This window comes from Ambystoma mexicanum, chromosome 3q, assembly GCF_040938575.1.
Source record: "Ambystoma mexicanum isolate Mex_15411 chromosome 3q, UKY_AmexF1_1, whole genome shotgun sequence".
In the NCBI taxonomy this organism is placed as follows: domain Eukaryota; kingdom Metazoa; phylum Chordata; class Amphibia; order Caudata; family Ambystomatidae; genus Ambystoma; species Ambystoma mexicanum.
The window spans coordinates 130,998,988-131,026,929 of record NC_090926.1 but is presented as its reverse complement, the minus strand read 5'-3'; the positions used below and the strand labels follow the sequence as shown (position 1 = coordinate 131,026,929).

Sequence of the window (27,942 nt, the reverse complement as noted above, 5' to 3'; positions counted from 1 at the left end):
TGGGTAAAACTGGAATCTGCCCTGGGGGGACCCCAAGGCAGACTCCAGTTCTTGTAGTTTCTGAACACTGCTTTGCTTTCTTTCTCATCTTTTTTCCACTTCCTGCCCATGGTTTGATTTGTTTTATTAGTCTTGTTGATTGTCCATTCTGATAGTCCTGTTTTGGGTCCTTCATCGCTCATCTCAGAAAGAAGCTTCTTAATACGTGCCTGTGTGTGCTCTATATTTAAACTATTTCAATAGCTCTGCCCCACGTGGGATTACGTTCTCTCCACAACTTCTGATTTTATTGTTCATGCACTTCATCAATTGATCCCTCAGATGCTACTCCTGGCAGTGTGTAAACCGACATTTGACAGCTAGACATCTCAGAATCTTAATTCTTCAATTGACGCCTGTTCTCTGGTGGCAAAATGATGCGTGCCAGCATTATATTTTCTTGTACTTCATAATGTTGGTCTAATTTGGCGATGCTCCTCTCATGAGCCTGCATCACCAATCCCTGCCAGCTCCGGTAGCCTTTTAAGAATAGCTTGTCCAGCTGACCAAACAACGAACTAGTGCTTCCTTTCATTGGAATAATTTGGGCCAAATACTGCCATCACATTCTTTGAACCCATCCAGCCAGTCACCACCATAATTTGGTTCACCAGGTGTTGCCCCAAAATAATATTGATCCTGGAACATTAGCCATGTCGAATCTGTTCAGTGCTTTACCAGTTATTTTTCGTTGGCGGCAGTTCACCAGACTTTAAACAAGGCAAAATTATTCCTGCAAACGAGGAAGAAGCTGATCAGTGAGGATTACTCAATGTTGATGTATCTGTATTTCAAAAATTGATGTGCGTGCACCTTTTAGGGTGCTTTACTCCAACCAATGTAGTCTCATTCATAATGTGTCCATGCATGCATGTATGTTTCAGGGTGCTTTCCTCACTGCTTGTCCCTCATGCTGCGGCTCTCAATTGCAGCACCCAACCTAGCGTTTCACGTGCTCAGGTATCTCTTCTCACCGCCCTACCTAACTCTGCAACCACCACAGCCTGCTATGGTTATGCCTCACTGTAGGATCGATTCCACTCAGGCCGCAGGGGCATCGGAGAGTAGCTGTTAAGTTGATCCCCATCAACTACTCATGTCAGTGCTCTGCGGGACAGTTGCATACAATTGTTCAGTGCTCTCTGGTCTCATTGTGTCTCCCTCCACATCCTCAGTGGCAGCCACAGTCTGTAAGTAAGTCAGTAAAATATTATCATCTGACCCAGTTGAATAGCTTGAGGTTGCCACTCACAGCCAGCTTGTCGCTGTTATGAAGTACCTTCAATGATTCAAACGGCGCACATTGCATCTTAATGCTCAGGTTTTATTTAGAGAGTTCTGAGCAGGAACCTCCCAGCTCAGCACCCTTCAACTGACTCCCATGGAAGCTGGACAGCCTCACTCTAGACCTTGACCAGCACTCCAGGTCCCACAGAAAGTGAATAGATGAGTGACTATGTGAATTATGTACAATGTTTAATATTGCAGATGTTGACCATTTACTAAGCTGGGTACGCAGAACTGGATTGGTGACAGGTAGCATGGAAATCCACATTCCCAACACCTCCATTATGCAAATTACCTACAAACAAAATAAGGTAGACTTGGCCTCAAAATTAAGTTTCAATACGATTCTTGTATACCAATCAGTGACCTGCCTAAATAAGTAAAAACAGCATGTTGGGACCATAATTCTGGTGAAAAGAGCCAGCCCTCCAGATAAGGTGTGTATAGGGCCTTTAAGTACAGAAATCTTGCCAATACAGCCATTTTAATTTTTCCTTGTGTACCACTTATGCAGTCTGGCTATTACAGCAGCCCCATAAATCATGGAGCTCATTGGTGACAACCTGACCGTCAGCAGCTTGCAAACCGACTCTACTTGAGCAAACATAGTACCTTGAAAGAAGCAACTGGGATGAGTCCTGGTCCTTTAACACTCTTCCGTTAATGATTCCATCAAGATATCTTCCGATTAAGGTACAAGGAAATCCATTTTGTTCAACTGCTTCCCTTTGGTAGGTTATTAAAGCATTTTGAATCCTGAACACGCTGGTCACTTTGCTTTAGGACACATGTAGTGCCCTAAATGAAAAACAAGGGCTGCATTTCTGCTTCATTTTTCTTGGTTTTAATATGCTTTAATAAAAGCAGTGCAGTTGCAGCAGCATGGGCATTTCACACTTTCTTTTCATCACAGAAGCCCAAATTGTATTCAACGGCTTGGGGTTCTTGAGGTCTTGAAGTTTTAGGAGAGCCTCCCAGCAAACTATTATTTGGCATTTGTGAAAAGGTGTTCTATATCAAGAAGTGTTTGTATGCATGAAAAGCACTATGGATAGTTTGATTTCTTAAAGCGCGAGGTTAGGCATGCGGTCTGATCTTTATTTCACTCCCTTTCTGACCACCCACCGCAAGCAGGTATAATGGATACAGACAGAAGCAGTGTCATATTTATTTTCAGTGGCACAGTAACATACCTCTCAACAGACTGCTATATATTCAGGCAAAGTAGCCGAATTATCAGCAGAGCTACTATAGGCATGTCATGGCACAAAGTCAATGGTTCAAAGCAAGGCTGATTGCATCATGCCGACATTTCTTAGCAGGACTGTTATGTTTTGAGACAGTACCCGAGTTTCTTAACAGAGCTGCTATAATGACACTGCACCATGTGTTGGCGTTTTAGAGAGCCAGCGTACTGAGCAAGAACAGTGTCCGAGCTCTTCCCACCATCCTACCGAGCTGCTGTGATGCACACTGGAGGACAGTGTGAAATAGCATTGCTGTCATACTTCAAACCCTCCTACTCGGTATTGCGCTTTTCAAAACCTCTGCTTCTCCCATGTCCGATTACTGAGTTCCACTACCAAATATTTAGCACATTTCAAAGCTTGTTATGAATCTTCTGACTCACATCTAGGATAGTCCAAATAGGCTTTTGACAAGCCAGTTATGGGAGGCAAACCTCACATGGCGCTGCCAGTGCCAAGAGACAACAGCCAGTTTGCAAAGGTAAAGTGGATCAATAACCCTCCTGCAGGGATCATTGCGTAACCTGCTAGATCAAATCTTGTTGATAGGCGAGTTTGATTGTAACAGAACAGACTTCGCTTTCGACTTACCAAAAGGACTACTAAATATTCAGAGATTTAGAACACATTTCGTTGGGGATGCTATAACCGTAATGGCTCAGCAGTAGAACACATTCTATACTAGTGGCTCAGAACAAGCACATCCTATTGAGGGCTGCTATATTTGAAATGGCATATAGTGCTGGTCAAGCATCTGCACTTAGCAAGCACTGCATCTGGTGAGGCAAACCTCCAACTCTATAATTCCAAGCCTAATGGCCAAAAGAGTATGCACACATCTATAAAGAGCACCCAAAACTAAAGCTGCACTAGATATGTAAATAGAAACAGCATTTTCAGCTTTATAGATATTTATTGGTGCAATGTCAAAAGACAAACATAAAAACAGGAGAAGAGCAACTCAACCTACGCAATACAGGAGAACTTCTTTGGGACTGCAGGTCCGGGGTAGTGGGTGGACAGAACATACTAAACAATCCAAAACAGCAATTTGAGCAACAGGAAGAGACCAATGAGCTACATGAGAGGGCAATAAAGTGAAGTGAAATGGGGATAAATAGGACAATACAGATTGCCCATGTGATACGCGCAGGAAGTCTTTATTCTATTAAAGACACTGAGGCGAGCATTATGCTTTTACTTCTTTAATTACTGCTCAACAGCAATTAAAAAAAAAAAGTTTGAAAAGGTTTTGAAGAACATGTGCCCAACTGGCTTAAAAAACAAACCTAAACAAAAACAAAAGCATGAGGACAAGAACTATCCTTCCCAAGAATCCTAGAGACTCTGTAGTCCTAGCCTCCTTTCTGTCCACCAATGGTAGTCCTTTGTCTGGTATAAACTCCTCTGACTCTAGGTCCCTTCCTCTTTTTTCATCCTGTCTCGTCTTGTAACTGCTAAACAGATCCAGATTTAACCATTGTAATCACTCTTCTGCGCTTCGCAGTGTAGACCTCTTTCTTTCCATCAGTCCCTGTTATTTTTCTGCTCGTCCCCTAAAACAAAGATAAGGGCATCATCATCAGGGCCGGGAAATCTTTTACACAGTTTAAATACAATGCAGTAGAACATTATTTGAACTTCAGATGGGCGGAACAATGCTCGCCTCAGTGTCTAATAGAATCAAGACTTCCTGCGCTCATCGCATGGGCAATCTGTATTCTATTACAAGACTGGAGGCGAGCATTATGCATGTTCAAAGCTTTGAATCACTGCCGCTGTAATATTAGTGACTGGCTTAAAGTAGAATATCCTAAATACTGAATCACTCGCCCAGTCTGTGGCTTTCATGATCTCCTGCAGTGGAACTCCGGCTGCAAAAGCTCCTGAAGCCATGGCTTCCCTAGCTGAGTGAGCCCCGAAACTCGATATGTCTATTCCTGCTAATTGCAGGACTTTTCACCCATCTCGCTATGGTCGCTACTGCTACTGCTTTGAATGGCAGTCTATGCGCACTAAGGCGCTGAGTCACTCCTGCAGGTCTCACAGCGGCTGTCACTGTCTCATATCTCTTTAAGCATTGTGCTACGCAGAGCTTAGTATTGCCTGGAAAATACGGATAAGTAATTATCTTGGAATTAGTCTTGGTACGCTGCACTATGTTGAACGCTACTCCTTCCAGCTAGAAAATCTTCCGGTCAATCTCGAGAGCCTTATCAGAAATGCGCCTGCATGACACTAAACATAATAACATAGCTAGCTTTCCAGACAACTGCTTCTCTGACAGCAGCTGGTTTCTTGGCCATTGCTCTAGCATGCTCAGTATCTTTGTAACGTCCCATAATATTGAATATCTAGGCCACGGAGGCTTGCTCACCTTAATGCCCTTGAGGAGTCTTATCACCGATGGATGTTCTCCCGCGGGTACTCCTTCCACTAGATCATGGCCCGCCGAAATGGCCGACCTGTACACTCCTATCGTCCTGAAAGCTTTCCCCTCCGCGCTTAGTGCTGCTAGAAAATGTATAACTTGAGTCATAGGAGCTGAAATGGGAGGAATACTCCTCTCCCTGCACCATAATTCCCAGGCCTGCCAAGCGGAATTATAGCTCCTAACTGTCGAGGGGGCCCATGATACATCGATGAGCTCTGTAGCTTCCTCTGAAAGCCCCGGCAAGCGCCATCTCCTCCTGAAATTCTGCAAGCCAACAGCTTCAAGGTCTGATCCCTGACCAAAGGGTGAGGCGCTCCTGCTGGATCTAGTAGGAGGTCCTCTTGGTGTGAGATCCTCCGAGGGAAATCCATGGAAAGTTCCATCAGAATCGGAAACCAGGCCTGAGAACTCCATTCCGGAGTTACTATCACTAGCTCGGCCTCGTCTCTGCGCACCTTCGCTAGTGTTCTGGCTATCATCGCGAAATGGACGTTCTGTCCCCAACACTGAAGGAAAGCGTCCGTCCCCAACGCTTCGGGGTCTAGCCTCCAGCTGAAGTAATTCTGCAGGTGCGTGTTTAGTCTGGAGGCGAACAGATCATTCTGCAGCGGCCCCCATTTGCGTTGCAAATTGTTGAACACTGATTTGTGTAGCCTCCAGTCGCTGGAGTCCACTAGATAGCGAGAATTCCAATCGGCAACAAAATTCTTTGCTCCCGGAAGATATTCCGCTTTGATCGCTAGATTCCTGCTCAGGCAGAAGTGCCAGAGGTCCTTGGCTATCTCCACTAGCATTTTGGACTTCTGGGCATTATGCACCTACAAGTTTTGTCACTAATGTTTCCAAACATTTAATTTTACACACAAAGATAGGTGTCAGACACTCTTGCGAAGGAGGAATTTTTACTCTACTCTTGAATTCAAAAAATTGGGAGTAAACTGAAAAGCGATATACTAATGACAAAATGAACGAAAATTAATATCCAAAACGGGTTACATGAAGGGACTGCATTAGTGTTAAATGGAATATGCGTCATACACTCGAAATATTGGGCAGCTGGCACAAATTTCCTGCTGCGATTAGAGAATGTAGGTTATGTACAATTGGGTATATTGCTCAGACACTAGTGAGCCAAGAAAGGAATATTTTCCATAGCAACACATGCCTTATAGGGACGGGGTAAAAGAATCGCATAGTATAGGCTCGTGACTGAACTCCTTACAGTGGCAAATGAATTATGTGCATATTACAATTTATGCTGCAACAGGTTATTATGGTGATACAATATAAAAAGACATCTAATTATGGCGGTTGTATACCAATAAAACTGTTTTATACTTGGGGAACCCCCTCAAGAATAGTTTCCGTCCCTATATTCAGCACCAGTGGCCGTACACATCCAAATGTAACACTAGCACATGGCGTCACCATTATATGTGACAACTACACTACCAAATGTCAGAAGCGGCATGCCAATCCATAGGTAAGAATTTACCAGTCATTGTATGCGCCATTATCAGGTGTTTTCAGATCACTTTGCGACCATGTGCATCACACAGCCCACGACCAACGTTTGCGAGGACTATTTGGCCATCAGCGAATATAACATTGCGATCTTAAACCAACTACTTTAAAAATCACATTTGGATCTTTGATTTACAGTTGTCATAACTGGAACAATCATCTTTGGAGTAAACAAAATTTCGAAATAAAACATACAAAGCAAAACCAAACAGCTTTTTTTTGCTGTGCTGGTGGCTGCAATGTTTTTTGTATGGGGGTGGGGGAGGGCATCCAGTTTGAATAGCAGCTATCGATGCCACTATCGGCAAGTTTCATATTAAAATGTAAAGTCTCAACTCCCTGCAAAAGTTTGGGCGAATCAAACAAAAAAGTGGGTATGCATAGCTGTGATTTCATTGATGTGTGAATAGTACACCTAGCTTTGTCATGCACCAACGTCATGACAAGGGCACTACATAGCATTCACATCTGATGATTTCAGAGGAAGGCGTACCATGATTTAATAGTGCCAGGGCACAAACCTAGGGCAATCGTGCAGCAGGTGCGATCACAAGATGGTGCTGTTAGCAGATGCATTTGCAAGTTTGGAATCACTGAAAGAAAAAAGCAATAAAATGATAACTGCAATGCAGGCGTCACTGTGCTTACTCGATTTAAACATGTGGATGCACTGCTCCTTTAAGAGGTTAGGACAGAGTTAGTGCGGTGGTTGGGATAACCAATACAATGTCATTATCCTGCATGGCCCATTTCACCCGATGGATGTAAAATGGCCACAAACCCATTTCAGGTCACTACCTGGTAGGGGCATTACATGGTTGCTTGCCCCTTCCATGGTGTTGGCTGTTCAAGGTGGGGAGGGTGTGAATTTATGAAGGCCCCATCTATGGAAATTCCCTTGCTTAGAAGGTCTCCAACAGTGAGTGAAGTCCAGCCTAAATGTCTGGAAAAACTTTAAATGGTACAGAAAGTTTATAGCACAAAAAGGCTGCGGTGCAATTTGCATGAATATCACTAGGTACCGTGACCCCAGGTCTACGAACTTGGGAAATGGAGTATAAGGAATCAGAACAGGTTGATAACATTCCTATATAGGAAGAATGCCACAGTAAGTATGGACAAGGGGGACTTCCACGCTAAGTGGCCCCGGTGAGTTTTAAAATGAGAGCAGAAGCCAATTAGCTTAAGGGAATCAGGAGGGGCGAGATGTTGCTTACACAGGGGTACCAAATGCAATACATTCCAGGGCAAAGTTTGCACTTTACACTGACTCAGAGAGTAGGAAATGGTGCAGTGTGCAAGTTTAGGATTGAGGTGGCGAGTTGGCTATTAGCTCGCAATTTGAAATATTTATGGTGGACCATATAGATCTAAAGGCTTTACTTGTCTAAACAGAACAGCCTAGATCAGATGAAGGCTTTTTTGGACAAGATACCTTAGCATGGCTTCAGGCACCAATGATATTAGGACAGTACCTGGAGAAAATAAAACAAGGTTGCCATTTATGGTTTTGCAGATTGTACATTTCCTGCAGCAAACATGTTCACACTAGGATTTTATAAAGCCTTTGCTGGTTTGGGGTTTGTTAGCCATGTATAAAGAGGTAAAGTGTTGGCTGCCTGGACACCACACAAAATGCCTTTATTACTACTCAGCACTAGCCATGTCCTACTGATCAGTGGCCGATTAAGAAATGGTGTGCTGTGTGTATGTACAGAACTAAGGGGAGACGTGACCATGCCTGGCTAGTAGCAAGACATTTCCCCTAGTTAAGGTCCATGTTAACTAACGATAATAACTAGCTCAGACCGCACTGTGGCAATGGGCTCCTACCTTTGATGGCCAAAGCTGTTCTGCCATATACTCTGTGCTGCTCCGCCTGCATGTGGAGGATAGTCTGCTGCGTTAGCAACCCAGTGGAGATCAATTTATGGCAGCAGTTTGAAACAGTCTGGATTCACAATCAACTTAAGCAAGCCTGAGGCATTCCCACTCAGCATCCACCAGAAGGGTAAAAGTGTCTGGGTTTTGCAGGGTAACTTTCAGTACGTGAGCATAGGCAATATGCTTGAATAATGTATTTTGTACAAGCTGATTAGACTAGTGACAAGTGGAGAGGGGTGTGTGATGCTACCACATTAAGTGGGCTCTCAACACTACATTGCTAATAAATGGCAATTACACACCACTGCAAGCAGTTACAACTATTTCAAGCTTCAGTCAGAAAGCATTGTTCAAAAGGATATCCTTTTGGGGAAGATGTGTGACAGTGCAGCTACTTCACCTCCTTCCTGGCATAAATAAGCACTATGAAACAGGCTGGCATATGACAATTTTAAAAATAAGTGGTAAAGGAGTCCATCATGGTTGATATTGTAGATTCCAGATAGTAAGCGGGATTAGGCAGAGCCAAATAAATGGGCAACTTTGCGCTGGCCCCTCCCCACCCCCCCCCCCCCCCCCCCGAGAGCTGATGTAGCTTTGTTTTTTAGAAAGTGTTAATTAACATTTCTCAGCCACTCCTGTGGAATTCTTTAGTCCTTCACCAGACGGACTTTAGTCCAAGAGTCACCCCATTTACAAGTCTATGAGCGCACTTTCTTGACCAGGCTTCTCCGAGGACTCCTGGCAATTAAGCTACCAAACAGGATTCACAGCTTCAACTAAAAAATGTTGCACTCCATACAGCACACTTCCGGGTCTCCCATGGTTTTAACAAAGTAAATTACTTAGTAATTGATTGCAATTACTTAATGGAGAAGGAAGTGTGTACATGTATTAAGGGCATGGTACGGTGGTGGTGAAGAGGAAAGGCGGGCATGGGGGAACCACCTAAAAAAAGTGAATTACAACAAAGTAAATTACCACAAAGTAATTTGTTGTAACGTATAACCTACTTCTATTCAGTAACTGATCAGCAAAGATCCATAATCCCGATGCAAGCCAACTGTTCAAAGAAACAGAGTAATAAAAATGCAATGCTGCACTATTTCAACATGAGTAACATTCTGCAAATGTTGCCTGCAGGTTGGGATACCTGCCTCAGTGTTCTGTAGTAAGATAATGCATTCTGTGTCAAGACATTGACACAGGCTATGCTTGTTCAAAGCTCAACCAGCACAGACTACATACCAGACTGCAGCCTCCCAATATACCCTCCAGTTTAGCCCCCACTATAGGCAATGTTAGCTTGTAAATTACTACATAGGTTATAATTGCAGAGACAAACAAAATGCTACTGAAATGTGATCTGTGCTTGTTTGCCAAATAATTAATGCAAAGGAGGCATTCTAGAAATACTTGGAAAACTGCCATTCTGCTATTAGTGTGAGTACAAATTGTAAAAGAGGCCACAAGTGTCTCTGGAAAATACAGATAATTTCTGTCTGACACTAGTTTACAGGTACCAAACAAGTATTGCCAGCTTGCCCAGCAAGACTGACATGTAATCAACTAAATGAACACCACCGACTTATTTCAAGCCTATTGACAGAGTAGCTTTGGCTTGGCTAGTAAGCTTTGGAGAAATGCATGCGAGAAAAAGAAAGCCTGAATGGGCGAAGTCCAATCCAAAATGTTCCCATGCCACAGGAACTGCAAAAATGTTCCAAGTTAGGTCATAGCTGGTGCAGTCAGGTATGCATCTCCAAATGCAGCAGAGCCAACCAATCCGTGGACTGAAGGAAGTCTCCCAAAAGATGACACTCCATCTTGAAGTGCTTGTAAACCTTGAAATGCCTGTAAACCAACGGTTAAGTTCACTCAGGTTGAAATTTCTGTGGACCAGAAACAAGGTAGTCAGACATTCTCAGGTAAAGTGGATTTTAATAACTGCACCCTTAATTGCAAAAGCAACTTAAGTCTCTGAACTCAATTTTGCTGTGAGAAATGATCGAAGCTGGTCTCACTGAATTGAGGGCCAACAAATTCCTCCTTCAATCATGGATCAGCTGCACTGAATTTTTTTTTTTTTTTAAACGATTTGCAACACACACACACACACAAGACCCCAATAACCAGCCACCCCCGCCAAATGTCTGGCAAAATGTGTATTGTTCATAGCGCAAGATGCCCACTCAACGCCACAAAGTCCCACACTTTAAGCCAGTCTTGAAGTGTGGGGATGGCCTCCCCTCTTCCACCTAGGACCGATTACATTGTGACCAGGCTTAGCATCATCCTCCTTCCTGCGGCCCAAACTATCTCCCTCCTCTGTCCCATCCACCAGCCCCACCAAGACTATCTCCAGTGGCACGATCTCCTTTTCCCCCCCCAAAGGCCTGGGACTCCTGTACCTCCCTCCCTCCAAAAGTGCACGAGTTTTGGGCATCTCGACCAAATGTGTGACCATGTACCCTCCCCTCTGCATCCCCTCCAACATATTCCATGTGGACCCTGGGTATATTTTATGCAGGCGGGCTGGGGTGTAATGCCACCTATACATCAGCTTGTACAAACATTCCTGCAGCTCGGTTGCTTGAACTACTTTTGGTATTCTTTGCCATAGTCCCTCGCATACTTCCCTCAGCAGCTCCCTCCCTTTGTGCCTTCCCAGCAACCCATGTGGGGGCAAACCGCCCGGGGGTAGCCTTGTCCAGGAGCATACAAGTAGGATATTATTCCCTTAAATCCATCCTGTAAGAGGACGGGGTTAGATCGCGGCATGTCGCTGCCTTGACCATTGGGTTATGAAGCCAATGCCGTAGCTGAAAGTACCTAAGCCTTTCAATTTCTCCCACCTCGAAGCACTGTTTGCAATCCATAAAGGGCCTAATCGTGGATCCCTACAACATGTCTTGCACTTTCTGCACTCCCACCCCCCACCATTTTTCTAACACCCCTGATTCTGTTCTCAGTGAGAAGTTGAGGTTATTGAATATAGGGTGAATGGGGAGGGGAATCAGTTTAACCCATGTTTCTGCCACTAGGCTTGTGAGAGAGCTCGGGTGGTACATATCTGGTCTATGCTGTCACAGCAGCCACAGGACTACTTCCAAGTCTCATACTGCACAACCGCACAGGTCCATTGCTACCCACTGGTTCCCCTTTTCCAACCCATGAAACATTCCTGAATGATACGCAGTTGGGGCGCCTAGTAGTACAACTTAAAGTTAAGAACCCCCTATCAAGCCTCCCCCAGGACAACAGTAATGGTAGACTAATCCTCGCCCATTTGCCTTCCCATATAAAGTCACCTGCTGCTTTACAGAGGTAGCGAATTAATTTGTTCGGGACCGTAACCAGGAGTGCCTGAAATAATTAAAGTAGCCAGGGGAGCGTCACCATCTTCATCCCTGCCATTCTCCCCATCCAGGAGATCTTAAGTGCCTTCCACTTTAAGAGGTCCGCCTTAATTTTTGACAATAGGGTGGAGAGTTTGCTGCATACCAGCCGGCTAAGGTCAGAGTTCTTAGTTCCTAAATATTTTATCCTTTTTGGCTCCAAATGAAGGGAGACTACTCCTTCAGCCCTGCCACCTCCCAGCCCTCAATGTGTGGTTCAGAATTAGATGTATTTAAATTGATTGCAAGGCATATAATAAGCAGTGTCGCATAGCAATTTGCTATGCAATTCTGTAGGTTTACTAATCAAATGAGCACTTGTAGCAACGTTCACTATTAAGTTGCCTTCTTCAATGAAAGCACAGCTTGGCCTGCATTCCTCTTGCCCTCGGTGCTCTCTTCGCCCCCTTTTCTCTTGTTCTAATGGTTCATGTGCTAATGGAGAGAAAGTGCAGTAGTAATCATAAGTGCCAAAGGCTTGTGTGGGAGTTCAAGAAAGAATTTTCTTTTTAATTGCAAACCAGAAGTAATCAGGATGATACTTTTATTATGCTTGCTATATCCGTCTGCCAAAGACCAGTATGTGTCACTGTTAAAGACGGTAATGCAATTCCATTCCTAAAATGTAATTTGTTGCATAATTACAGTATTGATACTGTAACTGCATCATTCCCATGCTTTACAGTAAAGTTTGGGTTTGTGTATGTAAATCTGTCAACTAGATTTCACTTTGTTGGGAGAAGATGTATCATATTGACAAGTTAACTCTTGAAAATGAACATGATCACATTAATTTGATGGCAACCCCAGTTCTGTACCCTGTAGGTTGCATACATCTTGCAACTGGTGCTATATCCATACTCATTGACATTCTGTATTATCACCCTGTTGCTTTGTTCCAGGTATGCTGAAAGTGAGATGACCACAAACTACAATATTCCACCTAGTTTTCCCAGTTCTCTGCCTGCTACAAAATCTGCTCTGCTCAGTTTTCCTCTTACATAATCAATACGCAAAGCAAACTAGATGCTTACGCAAAGCAGTGATCAATAGTCCCATCCAGTCCGTACATCTACAGATCTACTGCAATAGCAAACACGGTTACAGAGCTCACATTACACCCTGCAGGTGACAGCTGGCCAAACTGAGCCTTTCATATCTTTGTGTCCAGTCATGCAGCTAACCTTTCACATTTTACAGACACTCATCTATGGCTAGCAAACCCACTCAGTGGAGTAGATTTTATGAAGGGCGAGTAGCATTTGCAAGAGAGGTTTGAAACTTCATGTAAACATTTACTTTGCAGTAAATGTCAAATAAAGGTTTGTGCGTGGCTGGCCTCTGGGTGGCAGCAGTGTGACAAATGTAAAGTGGGCATGTAGTGACATGCACCATTTTTCAGGAACCGCACTTAATTTGTTGTCCTCCGTTGCTATGGGTCGAGTGCATTTCTCGGTTGAAAAGGTAAACTAATTCACCCGACCTGCAGGTCTAGCAGACATTTAAAGAATCTGCAAGGCCTGAAACCTCTCAATGTCTTATTTCAGTGGTACGAAAAGCTGCTGCATTTTTGCTCATTCCATGTCTTAGGTACAAATAACTTCTGGTGACATTCACATTAGTACAAAATTGCTAATCCAATGTGTCTGTTTGCTAATCAATTAGCAAACTCTGCGAATCAATTTTTAATGTATGCCTTGGATTGAGGCCGGAGACTCCCTGGAACACCGATAAAATGTCCCTACATGCCCCCAAGGATTCCTCTGGGATTGCTAAAGTCAAAAGCAGGTCAACTGCGAAGGCTGCTACTATGTTGTGTTCCGCAGAATGGGATCCCATGCACCTCGTCTGTTTCCCCAATTAATTCCAACAATGGTTCTAGATATATGGCAAACAGGAGGGGGGTGAGGGGACACTCCTTGGTCCCCCTGCTCAATTGGATACCATTGGACATTGAGCCATTAATTTGGAGGCGTGCTTTGGGGGAACAATCTGCCTGGACCATTCTCAAGAAATTCCCTCCCAGGCCCATCTTTTCCATCACACGAAAGGGCCATTCCACCCGATCAAAGGCCTTCTCTGCATCAAGAGATCGGACTGCAGAGGAGGGGGGGGGGTCAGAGGGTCCAGGTCTTCAACCATGTGTGCCACCCGCCTTATAATGTCGAATGTCTGCCACCCCTGAACTAAACTGGACTGGTCTGGGTGGATTAGAGTTGATAGTACAACTCCCTTGTCTGTTGGCTAGAATTTTTGTATACATTTTGAGTCCACGTTTATAACGCTATTGGCCTGTATGATGTACACTTCTGGGTTATTGAGCTTGGGGAGGTGAATGATCACCTCCGACGCCGTGCTCCTGCCAGTCTCCCTGAAGGGATTGTTTAACCTATTCATCTGTGGGACCAGCAATCCTGTGAATGTTTAATAGTTGGCCGTGTAGACATCTGGTCCTGGCGCTTTGTGGGTGGGGGGGGTGGTCACTGACCCCGCAGACCTCATCCTCCGTGATCTCCTGCCCTAGTTGTTTACTTACGTCAATTCCTACTTTAGGAAGGCGGATCCTCTCCAGGATGTCCACCTCAGTGCCTTACAGTGGGCTCTGAGACATAGGTCCTTGTAGAAGTTAAAGCACTCCTGGATCTTCTCTTTGAGAGAGTGTTGGGGAGCCCTTGATCGGCTATTATGGTTGCAATGTTATTTTTTGCTGGATGTCCTCATAAGGAGCCGTGCTAGAAGCCAGTCGGCCCGGTTAGCCTTGGCATAGAATCTTTGGCATACCAACAGTAAAGACCTTTATGCATGCTTTGTTCTCAGTACGTTTAGCTGGCTCAATGCCGGACTGTTCCCTCGCTTGTTTTTCTAGATGGGGCATATGTGGCCTTTGCTCTGCCTCTAACTAGTCTTCTAGGGCCTTCATTTGTCAATCCCTTTGCGCCTTCAATGCAATCAACACCCCCCGGTCCTGGCTTTAGAAGCCTCCCAACGGACACTTCTCCCAACCACCAGGTCCCGCAGGAGCTCCCCGGCAAACCCTTACAGTACCCCCAGTAATTTGCCCCACATTTGGGGCATAGTTGGATGCCAGTTTGGACGTAACCCCTGCGTATTCCCCCCACTACGATGATTATCGGCCACCCTTATCCGCCCTGGAGTTGTTATTCCTGAAATCCACCCAGTTTGTGAGGCTAGCGCCACATTTCTTTCTAGGGTTTGAGGTATGACAAACAATGGAGTAGCCCTGTAATTTCAATCTTGCCTGGTCTTTGCTCTGGAGGTGGTCTCCTGAATCGCCAGCACATCTGGGGCATGGTTTCCTAGTAAATGGCCTTAGTTTTTCCCTTTTGATAGGGGAGTTAAGCCCTCGCATTGTGTGGACCACTTGAATTGTTATCCTCCGAGGTTGCCACTCCCAGACGCCACCACCACCGCCCCCCCACCCAAGTTTCCCCATTGCCGCTTCTTTCCCATTTCACCTCCGTTCCTCCCTTCTCCCCCACTCTCCTCCAGTTGCCCCTTCACCTTGTCCCCTAAATAGCCCCCTTTGCCCCCAGCCTGTGCCTGTCCCCCTTGGAGATGGCACCCCACCCCTCCCTTCCCCGCCAACCTCCCTCAACCCCCTCCCTCCACTTCCCTCTGGGCGCTATCGCCCTAACTGGAACGAAGATGGAAAGTCCCCAGACGTTCCTACTGCCCAATACAAACCTTTGTTCACCACACCTTTTTGATTTTTTGGTCATGATAATCATTCTATAGGTTACCCATCGATTCTGCTCTCTCCACCGTCCTGTCTCCCATCCAAACCAGCTTGTGCCATAGGCCCTGCAGTGCAGTTCTTCGCCTTCGTCGTTTCCCCACTGTTGCCCTTTCCCATGCGGGCCCTTGGCTGGGTCTCTGCCGGGGGTGGGGCGTTGCGTTCCTCCTGGTGACCTTGGTTCGTGTCCAGCTGACAGTGCTTTCCCTCGCAGACAATGCATTTTTGGGTTCCCTCCCAGTCCAAGGGGAAGGTCCATTTGTAGCAGATTCCTTTCCTTGTCAATTCCCTTACCACCGGGCCCATTAGCCTCCTCTTGAGCAAAGTGCTGCTCGCCAAGTCCTGAAAGATATTGGTTCCCTTGTATGTAACCGAAATCTGCAAACTGGCTCTCAGGACGGCCTGCCAGTTTGGTGTATTCTATCCAATCTAATGTTATCCAGGCTTGGATTTCCCAGGAGGTCCGCAAAGATCCTATATCCCTCCCACTATAGGTCCCCAACTGCCACGGTTTCCTGGGGGTTTTTGGTTATGTTCAACCTCGAGCAGTTTTCCAGATCCTCCATCTGCAGTTCGAGACCGTTTGGCCACTTAGAGCTGCTCTATTGCTTCACCCTTGTCCACCTCCTGCACCTCTTTTTCCAGGTCTGTCCTTTCGCCTAGCTGGGCAACCTTTATTTCCGTTAAGGCCGAGTTGATATTCGTTCTCATTAGTTGAGCTTGTTCCAGGAGTGCTATTGTTGGAGTCACCTGGACTGACGGCATGTCCTGCCTGGAGAAAAGGGTCCTATGAGGTTTATCCCCTCAGGCCCCCCTCACCACTACTGGACCAAATATGGTGGGAATGGTTCCCGGTATGTCCACGCTGCTTGTTTTGAGGCTTTCGCCTTTGGTGATTTGGACATCCGTTTAATGCCATGGTCCTCCCGTCACTCCCAGCATCTGGGAGTTGCTCTATTGTTTCGTGGCAGGTTTCCCAGACCCTCCTTGTTTGGGGATAGGCAGATGGGTCTTCAAGTCTCCCCTCATTGCCCACTTATTGCCCTTCACAAACATCTGTTAGGCTCACCCAGGTGGGTTGCCTCCCTCTGCTCCTGGGCTTCTAATCCTCCTCCATCAGTGTGCTGCTGGATGGGGGATGAGTGCCTTCTGTAAGGTGTTGCCTCTGCCTCTGAATGGTCTTGCTTTCGGGTTTCTGGACCTGTCCCCAATGGCTTGGCCCCTACTTGCAGCGGGAGCTCTTCCCTCCAGTCCTGTTCCTATATGGTCTCTTGCTGTTTGCAGTTCGACCCGGGGCAGCCCCTCCTGGTAGCGTTCCTGTGTCCCTGCGGTTAGTTGTTGTCTGGGAGGATTCCCCTGCTCCAGACTGTTCCGTCTGCCTCGTTGCTGCTCAGTGGCAGGAGGCGTGCTGGCTCTCCCCAGGGGCCTGCTTTGCTCCTCCTGCAAAGTCACTGAGCTGGTGGTGGGTGACACCGGCTCAGGGATGCACTTGCCGGCAGTTCCTGGCACCTGCATGCAGACCTACCTCGTCATGACACCATACCCATTTGGATGCTTATGGTCCCTGGTCGCTGTTGCCATGTTTTCTAAACGTACTGGGTGTTGAGTCAGATCCTTTCACCAGCCCACTCCTCTGCTTCCTTCTGCGGCATCAGTGACTGGCCGAGGCAGTGCCGCTCTGCAGGTCCGGTGCTCCCTACCGGCTCGTGTTTATGCAGCCATGGGTTACTCACCCTGTACTCAACCGCTTGGTTGACTTCCAACAGCTCGGTGGTCGTCAAGAAGCAGTGGAACATCAGTGGGCTTATGGAGCGTCTGACACGTCTACCTAGTGTCAGCAGACATCTTGAATTTCACCTAAACCTCTTTTGATACCACCCACTAACAGCATACAAGTGTTGTCCTGGCACTCTATAATGAGCTAACCCACTTCCCTACAATAGGTGCACCATTAACGTGCGTGCAAATAATGCCCCATGTCTGGTATAGTCCACATTAGTCTACACCAATTTCTATGGTGGAGTCTTCAAAGCCTCAAATGCTCCTTTAAAGCCTTCTCTACCTAGATAAGAAAACAGATACAAAGTACATCCCCACCAGCCTTCTTTTCACAAACAACCTTGGTACCTAAAGTACAGTTCCACATTTCATAATTGCTATAAGCATGCGTCCACAACGGAACAATTTGTGCATTTTGATTTGATGCCAATTAACTTATCAAGGCCCACTACCAGCCAAAGAAGTTCTAGGTCATGGCTAAATTCCCGATTGCAGATTCCTGCTCACATTGCTTCAAAAGAAGAATTCAGATTACCACATTTACTTTAGGTTGGAAATACCCATTCAACAAAGGTCTAAAGCATGCTTTGGTTCTAGTAACTGAATGGCTTTCAATTTCTCATCCAGTACTTCTTGCATTCTTGAAATGGAAAATAAAATCTGCCACAAGTAAGCAGGAAACGGCCAACTGAATCCACTGCCTTTGCCTTTTACATGGAGGTGTGTTGCTCTGTAGCAAGTACACGATTAATGTACTTTGGGGGAGGGGAATTTTAAAACTTTTTGGTTCTGTGAAAAAGGGGAAATGATGCAAATCCAACTGGTGAACGAGTTTTTTTCTCATCTGTGTGAAAGGAGTTGGAAAGTGCTTCTACTGCAGTTTCAACTGCTCAAGCAAAGGGAAGAGTGCTGAAAATTCTGTACCCTCATCAATACAAAGATGAATTCTACTATAGAATCATCAAATATCTAATTTTACAAAGGACTTATGGAACCAAAACAAATCCATCGCATTGTTAAAGTTGAAGAATGTCTCAAAACGACAATTTTATTGCGCCCAAGCATTCACAACTAGGTTAGCGGTGTGAGCCATGAAACATGCCAACCCTTTAGTTCTGTGTACAGGCTAGAATAAAAACAGTAAAAGCTTAGGGAAGGCCCAAACAAATACAGCAGTCTATTGCATGTTAATGCCAGTGTAATTGTTTACAGATACCCATAGACTTCAGTCAAAACAATGCTTAGGCCTCACCTTTCCATCATCTCCAAGACCTTCATTTTTGGGAATCAGGTGACCAGGCAGTTTTTCTAAATCGGCCATGAGTTTTGAAAGCTGTAATAAAAAACATTTTATATTAAAGGGATAGGAAGCACATAGGGAAAGGTATCTATAGTATGAAGGAACCCGTTTGGATTTGGGGTCCCCAACTGCCAATATCACAAACCTAAATTAACCTGCAAAAGGCTTCACACCAAAGCAATTTCAAGCCTGCAAAATAGCCCGAGATCAGACCCGCAGACCAATTTCAATGTAAGACCACACCAAAAGTGTCACACCACTTGGAAAAATACATACTAATGAACTCGCAATCACAATTCCTTATTCAGAGATGAAGATATGAATAATGGTGATGTGGGTGTATGTGAAAGGAGGAATGGAAGAATGGCAAAGGAAAGACATACCATGGCTTTGTTGGCTTGGATATTCTTGGCCCTTTTCTCCAGGAAGTTGACGTTAAGGTCTTCTTCAGAATCAGATCCTGCTGGTGACTTCAGTTCCACAGGAGGAATGGCCAGGGTTGACTGGGGAAGTGCAGTTGGCCTTTCTTCTTCTTCACTGCTCCACGACTTTGACTTCTTGGGTATTTTGAAAACCACACGAAAGGAGTATTTTGAATTGCTGCTGGATTCCTTTTGTTTAGGTGCTCTCCCCTCTTCCTCACTGGATTCTGAGAGATGCATTTTGCCAAAATCTGGCTCCAAAGACTGAAACAAATTAAACTGTTATACAGCAGAGGATATACAATTTAAAAGGAGTAATATATTGAGACCTTCATTGCTGTCAAGATCCCAACCTTTGCAGAGATCAGGATTACAAGGGCTTACAGCTGCTTGGTGTTTTAATCACACGTTAAGGCCTTCACATCACTGTCCAGGTACTGGGCCCTCACCTATGCCCTTGAAAGTCTTTATGCAATGAAGATGCTTAATAGTGTGGAGAGGTAGGTGCTTGGGAAAAATCATCTATGCTCCATTGTGAATTGCAGTGCCCAATCTTCTACTCCCTCACAACATGCCCAAAACAAGCTATGGGACCTGTGTCCTTGCATGCAATACTGGAAAGGTTATCCCTGTGAAATGTGATCCTGTTGAGTGGATTCAGTGGGACACCTCAGGGGTGGCAGATCCGATTAATTGGTCTATATTACATGGACTGACTTGGAACATAATATGGGCCTTAGTGAGATGCACTTGAAATTTCTACAAAGCACGTATGGCATGGAAGCCAGACTCTAGGATGAATCAAGTGTTTGTATTGCCAGATTATCTGCACATGGTCTTCGTGCACTATGGTACCGGAATTGGAGTGCTAATCAACATTTACGGTTAAGTGACTTACGAGTTTTTTTTAATGGGCAATGGGTGTCCAGAATAAGAATATAGGGAGGCTAACTTGTTATGGTGGCATTAACAAAGACGGGTTGATGGACTATTTTTGTATAGGAAACAGCAATTTCCCCGTGCAACTTATTTTACTCAAGGAACAGACCTAAAGACATCTTGACAGATGCTGTACCATACTAACCCGTTTACAAAGATGGCTTAGACTTTGTAACATGACAATGGTGACTGAGGTGATGACTGGACCAAGTACTACATGGGCCATATTGCATGGAAGACCAAGGTTGCGGCAGCAGGTGGATACCCCCTTACACTACAAGCGGTGAAATAGAAAATGAATGTAAAAAAAGAAAGACTGCTTGAAATGGAAGATGGCTTCAGTTGGCAAAACAGGATGGCAGGAAGGCCACCTTACTGCTTGTTTACCTGAAGCTTTTTGCCGTGCCTTATACCACAACCCACAACAAATGCTAGACTCCCGATTTCTCAGATGGGGAAAAAGGAAACATGATACACAAGTTTGAGGATCCAGTTCATAATAGCTAATGAGAATATTTCCATGCCTAAAGAAAAATAAAACGCTACCAAGTCAGAAGTCAATGATGTTATCCAAGATCCCTTGTTAATGTCAAACATCGTTTTGGCACACAATCCTACTCGCGATTAAGAGTAATGCGTCACAGGGGTATCTCCTACAGTGGGCGGCAGGCACTACAATATTTGCTTGTGTTAGTCCATCACTAATTATATAATTCCTGGTGTTCCTTAGCCAACAATGTAGTAATTTTATCAAACCTCCAACAGGGATAAAAGCACTGCATGGCGAGTACTCGTTAGTTCAGAGAAAACAGATTTAGAGAGTCTGCTGGGAAAAGGGCAGCAGCTACGCACAAAACCACAGTATACCAGCACTATGTCTTTCCAAAGACCCCTGTAATTTCAACCTGCACCATTTTACCTTTTCAAGCCCACTCAGTTCATCAGCTGAAAATCCCAAAAATGTCCGGTTGTGTTCATCATCCGAGTCATCCATGAAAACCCAGCTGAGGGCAGCATGAGTCTCATTGTCATAAGTCTCTTTCTAGGGAAAGGACAGTGAAATATCAATTAATATGATGCACACCCCTTACTTTACACACAAAACCACAAGGGTCATTAGGCACCAAGTTAGTCTAAAAGCACAATATGTTCCAAAGCACTCATGGGTAGGGAGCAGCATTCTAGACACCATAATTTGTGTCCCCTGCTGATAGAGGCTGCTTTTAATCCTTATGCAGATTTCATATTTAAAACCAGAGTTAACACCAAATTGGTTAGAGCACTAATCAATAATACATACAGTCGGTCATAATTATGAAGCCACCAGAACGACCAGGTTTTCCGAGACTGTGAGAAACTTGGCAAGATCTGTTTGCAACATGTGACTATATCATACCGGTTAGTGAAAGAAACATCTAGGAGTGCAACTTCATTTCAATGTAAAGTTGCATCTTTAATATTGCATTAATGATAAGATCACCAAAAAGTCGGTCCAGATTTAGGGAAAGGTGACAGAGGACAAACTATCCAAGAAGAAAGCCGAGATACGTATGCAACTCATATGTCAAAATTAGTATAGTTGGCATGGGGATCCGTGAAAATACAAACTAAGCAACTATGCAAGTGTGACGTGCATTACTCATATTATGGTTAAAGGCAGCCCTATAGATAAGGGGTGCTTTGGCCACTTTTACTCCCTAAAAATAAGCAAATACTCCCAAAAAACAAAAACAGGGAGTAAAAATACTCCCAACAAAAAATAGGAGACAGGCATGTAGAATCTTGTGCCCCTGCTTTCACCCACACAGCTCCATTGATTGTTTTGTACCAGTAATGCACGTAGGAAGCAGCTGGTATTACTGCCTGTTCAGAAGAAGTAAATATGTATCTTTTAAAGTGTATGAATAATTAGGTGCAAATATAATGATCCAAAACATTTCTGGTTTCCTGGTAAAATGTTTTTCACATAAAACGCATTGGAAATGGGACTTCCATTTTTACTCCCCAGAACTTCATTTTACTCCCAACTTTAAAATATAGTAAGTAAAAAACTCCACTTCCAAATCCTATCTGGAGCACTGGCTGAAGGGCATCTAATCACATTTGTACATTAAAAAACAAAGTATGCTATGGGAAACTAAAAGGTGTGATTAAGGTCTATGGAACATTGGGGTGGCATGTATACCAACAGTGGATTCATCATACCTGAACGAAAGCAACTCAGTGAGGGTAAGAGACTACACCTTTTGGATATCAACTTGCATTTCCGACCCCAATAGACGGCCATTGTCATCAGGGTAAAAGTTCTCCCAGTGAAGAGGGTATTATGCTGGAAAGAATCAAGTCCTAATTCCAGCAGATCAGCAATTCTGTAAACAATGGTATACTTATTGATGGCTTCTTGGACTAGAGCTACCTTATTTTACAATTCAAATATTAAAAACATACCTTATAAAGGCACAAGTTTAGTACACATAAGGCTTCCGTGGTATGGCCTTTATTGGGGCCAGCATTAGAGCAGCAGCTGTTTGGGCACCACCAACAAAGCATATGCTCCCATACCAGGGGTACAGACCTGGTTCCAGCAGACTGATCACAAGTAAGATAGACTCTTTACAAGTAATGGATTGCCTGAGCTATCAGAACCAGGTCTTCAATAGACTTGCATTGAGTCAATATAAACACTACCCCTAGTCCAAGAAGCCCATCATCAAGTGTGTGCAGTAGGATACACAATTATACGTGGTTGGAACAAAAAATAAAAATAGCCCTGAATAGAACGCTCATAGGAACACAATCTTACGTGCTACAAATACACAGATATAATCAAATCATCTACACTCAAATCTACAAAATCGAAGATGCACAAGAACACTCATCTCTGGGAGAATGTCTCAAAGAAATCTGACTGGATGAATGCCAACAACCTAAAATTCAACCCAGGAGAGACAGAAATCATGATTGCATCCAAAAACCAAGAGACCACCCACATACCATGGCCGTTAGAATTGGGAACCGTGCCCACACCATCAAACGTAGTCAAAAACCTGTGAGTCCTAATGGGCAACGCAAGAACATTAGAACCACAAGTAAATGCAATTTAAAAAGTGCTCCTTCCTCCTTCACTCAAAGAATCCTACCATTCCTGTCCTTCACCCACAAACTGACAAACGCTGCTCCCATGTCAAGAATAGACTATGCCAACAGCCTCTACCTTGGAATGCCGGAACACTTGCTGAAGAAATGAAACAGCGGCTAGACTCCCCAAACTATCTAGAAGAGATCACATCACACCAGCGCTAAAATACTACATTGGCTTACAATCAAACATATCACGTTCAAAACATGTGCATAACACAAGGCAATCAGCGATCAGGGAGGATAATTCCCTGAAAAAGAACCATTCACAAGGCGACAAGACTCCTTAGATCAAGCAATGAAATCTGCCTGGAACCAAAGCCATACACCAGGAAAAAAAACTTGGTGGCTCCCCTTTCTCCCACCTGGCGGCAAAAACCTGAAACAGCCTCCCGAAACAAACACCAAAGACAACCTAAAATTCTGAAAACTACTAAAAACCTGGCTCTTTGGCACCTTGGTAACTCATGACGGTACAGATAACACCTAGACCCAACTGCTAGGCGGAACCAACCACGAGCAACAACCCAATCAGGACAGAATAGCTAACCAGGCGGACACAAACAGGCACAACCATCAACCTTACCCACTACCAAGCATCCCTGTAACAGACAAGACTACATGAACCTTGAGTAAACCCCAAACCCAACAAAATTGTGCATCCACACTACCCAACTACTACCTCACGCTCACAAGACAACCATCCTCAAACCTGCTCCTCCATACAAGCTAACCAGCCAACCAAATGAGACTAATATCACCACACTTTGAAACCCACACCAACCTAGTAAGTAGAAGCCAAATGCACTAGACCCACCTACATGATACCCTAGTAGTATTCATGGAGATGCACTGACTTAACTCACACACAACAAAATAAATCATCTGAGACATAGGTATGGTCAGTCACTTCTTACCAGGCTGTCTGGATTGACAGGTGTGAACTGTACCGCGTCACACTTATACAGAGTTATGGGCATAGGTCACAACTAGACAGATCTGCAGGGACCAGTCTGCATCAGGCACAGACCGGACTGTAGGGTCTAGCCTGAGAAAGTACAAAGAACTGTAGAGACTAACAAAACATGGACAGAGATTGTTCAGGAAGAAATGTTGTCTAAATCTCAAAAGACACAATTTGAGTGCAAGTTTCTCCATGACAACAATGTCAATAACCAACCCTACTAAAACCTCAACCCTCTTCACATACCTCTCAAACCCTAAGCAAACAACCATACCTCAGACCGCAGCAACCCACACGCACTTCACTACACCGCAACACACACCACACAGAGCCTTACACAACAATACACGACAGACCTGACTGGATACCAAACCAAAAAGCGCAGCGAACTGTGTTAACCAAACTGAAGCTGCCAACATCACAGCTCCCTTGTTCTTTCTCCAAACATTATCCTAATACCGCACCCCAACCTGCCCCCTTTCTTTAAGATCTGCCAGGGGACCACTGTGGTGGTGATAGTGTGCTGTATAAATATCCTTTAACATTAACTAGTCTGTGTACCATATTAGAATTAGCCCCTTTACATCCCACACAAGACCAGAGCACATCAGGGTGCCATTTGAGATGAAATGCGCATGCTGACGTCTAGAGAATGTTGCTTTTTGTCCCTCACCCTCCCAGTGAGTCTACACTTATATCAATGTATAATGCTCCATAATTGGCACATCCCATATACTATTTATACTTCACTAATCACATCCTTTAGCTGAAAAGATTTACCTAATCAGACACTCCAAATGAATGAGTCAATACTGCCCCAATTAAATTACACTAACATCTCGGGGAACTTTAAACTAGGGGTGAATGGAACATCATAAAGTGTTTCTGTCTCGTATGACCTTACTTTTAAGATTTCATTTTGAACAAACCAAAGCTGTATGTGCTATACTTGCTAACCTTTTAGAAATCCAGTCACTGAAATAGGGAAGGCGACAGCGATACAGGGACATAATATAATTCTACAGAATTAGTTCTAAGGCACTAAGGGAACAGAGGGAAAGGGGGTCAGTCTCTCTACCACTATCAATTAACTGTGGAATGATCCCCCCATAAAACCTAGCGCGACTGGTGTATCACTGTTTGTAATTACTATCCACACAGTATAAATCGCCAAAAAGATGCACTAGTGTACGTCAACGCAATAAAATGGCCACATCTTCACCTGCACGGGTGGCGCCATTGTGCTTCTTCTCCCGTCCCGCTCAACCAAAAGCATCGGTCTATACCTGGATTTAATACCTGTAGGGCAAGGTGATGTCACAACATTAACCGGAAGTACACGGGCACGTTCTTTCACTGATTCCGATAAACCGACCGCTTTCCGATGGCTCCGAAACTCTAGCGTACTGCAGGCGTAGCCCCACCCCCGCGCATGGTTTCACATGGCGGAAAACAAGTTTAGTGTTTGCCACACCCACACCCACACACACACGTAAGGGGACGTACTTAGGCGATTGCAAGCGCGCTGCGTGAATGGAATGGATTGTTAGTATTGGAAGAGTAAGGAAGCGTTGCTGGCGGTAGGGGACACAGGACCGAATAGATCATTACTGAACCGGTGGAGGTTGGTGTGTGTTACAAAGCTCATTGACATAAACGAATTGTCGTCTGACACAAAGCAGAACTTGATGGTATGGACGGTTGAGATTCTACATAAACCAAGATAATAAACGGAAAACATGGTAATCGAGAGTTTCTCACGGGAAGCGTGGGAGAGGATATAAAAGCGAGAGAAATGGCAGGTGTGAAAGAACTTGGTGCTACACACTTTTGAAGTGAAAGAGTAAGGTGACCAGATTTGTAAGATAACAACTCAGTCTTCCATTTGACAGTGGCAATATTGACTGTCGTCTAGCATTGGGGAAAAGGGGTGTGTTTTTTTGGGCGAAGGGTGGAATTTCGAACATTTTCCGGGATATTTGGCATGCCTAATAAAACGCATACGCCGCTGTGGTGCTGGTAGCATTGGCCAGCCCCTCGAACTGTTGTATCTCCTTATTCCGAACAATTCGCTTGACGTGCGATATAACATCCCTAACTGCTCACCCACCGTAAACAAAACAAGGCATTAAAGACTTAACATATCTCCGACAGTCCACTTTTATGTGTGAAGGACTATCCGACCACTCCGGATTTCAGTTTTCATCTTCCACAAAAAAACATTCAGTGTAACGGATAACCTATTTTCGTGGGTATCTCCTACCCCGCCCCACAGAGACCACTTGAATGACCGCCCATCCCTTTGCTACACTCGTTCACCTGACAGCTCAGCCTGTGCTTCGGCCAATCCATTTTTTATTCTTCGCAGGGGTCATGTTCCAAATGACCCTGCGACTCGAAGTGCTTGAACCAGCTACAGAGGCATGTGACGACTTAACCCTGATGTTGGGTGGTGACCATGGATTCTTTTCATCTCACGGGGGTCCATCTTCTGGTTGTTGGCGGTCTCCGGATGCCGCCGTCCGTGAGCCCCCCAGGCCCCGTGACACAGAGACACGGAGACAGCAGTGTTACCAGTGTGGGCTCCCCGGTGAATGTGTCGTCACCGGGAACGCCCCGTTTATTTAACAGTGCACGCGACGGAGTGAACGTCACCCCGTCGCTTGCGTGCCCTTAAAGGGCCAACGCCACACTCCTCCTTTTCCATAACAACAAATTGGAAACAGGAGGGACTAACTATCACACGTTTATAAAGCACACAACTCTATCAATTCCAAAAACCCCCATTTATTCACAGCCACCCTGGATCCCCCGCGGGTACCTGTCACGGCCTGACCATTAGCCCCCGGTCGGCCTCCCCGGCTCAGTCCGTCACATAGTCTGTGAGACGGGCAGGTTTCCCACGCCCTGTTCTCAGGGGGTACCTCCTGCCAACGTCACTGGCCGGTGTCTCTTGGCCGGGTCTGCCTCGAGCCGGAGAGTCCACGGCGGGGTTGTCACCCCCACCTTCATCCAAGGCACCCTCACCCTCTCGGTTGTCCGGGCTGTCCACTCTCGGGTCGCCGATTCTCCTGAAGAATGAAGCATTCCTTGTTACAGACGACATCCCATCAGAGGCTGTTACCATAGAACCCTTGACCGCCACGACATTTAGAGGAGCGGGTTCATACGTGAGGGACAACTTTCCTTGTGGGTGACAATTCCTCACCAGCACCTCATCTCCCAGTGCAATGTGTGGGGGCCTTAGGCCCCTCCGTATGTTTTCCATCTGCGTCCTGACTCGTCTGTCCTCTTCGACCTGTTCATTGTCAATGACGGCGGGGTCCCTGTCCCCCACCTCCGGTATCACGTCTCTCGGGCATCTCTGGAAGAGAGCCTCCGCCGGGGCCACACCCGTTGAGGAGTGAGGTGTGGTCCGATATCCCCGCAGGAAGACGTACAGGGCCCTCTGCAAGCACTCGCCCTTTCCGTGGGCGATCCGGAACACTTTGTTGAGGGTGCGCATCATGCGCTCTGCATCCCCGTTGGCCCGGGGCCACAGTGGGGTTACCCGCCGGTGTTGAATGCCATACTCCCTCATGAGCTCGGCAAAACTCTCGCCTTGGAACGGTGCCCCGTTGTCGGAGCATAGCACAGAGGGCAGGCCATGGGTGGCAAAAATCTTCTCCAGCGCCACCACCACGTTCTCAAATGCGACGGACTCTATGAACTCGACCTCCGGGTATCGAGACCACTCGTCCACCACAACTAGGAAGTGAGTGCCTCTCGACGTGGACCCGGAGTCTGCGTGCACTACTTCCCATGGCCGGGTCCCTCTGGGCATCGCTTCAATG

The 27,942-nt window shown here is 45.4% G+C and overlaps 1 protein-coding gene across 2 annotated transcripts in view; it reads right to left on the bottom strand.

Annotated features, from left to right (window-relative positions):
- LOC138582215 (cell division cycle-associated protein 7-like) overlaps positions 1 to 25,572 on the bottom strand; it is a 263,872-nt gene extending 238,300 nt beyond the window's left edge. The window contains exons 1-4 of one of the 2 annotated variants that reach the window (XM_069653311.1): positions 25,332 to 25,572; positions 20,927 to 21,049; positions 19,030 to 19,332; positions 18,599 to 18,679 (exon numbers count right to left, since the gene is read on the bottom strand). In XM_069653311.1, coding sequence (XP_069509412.1) covers positions 18,599 to 18,679; positions 19,030 to 19,332; positions 20,927 to 21,049; positions 25,332 to 25,385 — 561 coding nt within the window. In that variant the 5' untranslated portion in view covers positions 25,386 to 25,572. The remainder of the gene's footprint in view (positions 1 to 18,598; positions 18,680 to 19,029; positions 19,333 to 20,926; positions 21,050 to 25,331) is intronic. The other variant, XM_069653312.1, reaches the window with a different exon arrangement.
- Positions 25,573 to 27,942: the final 2,370 nt, after the last annotated feature.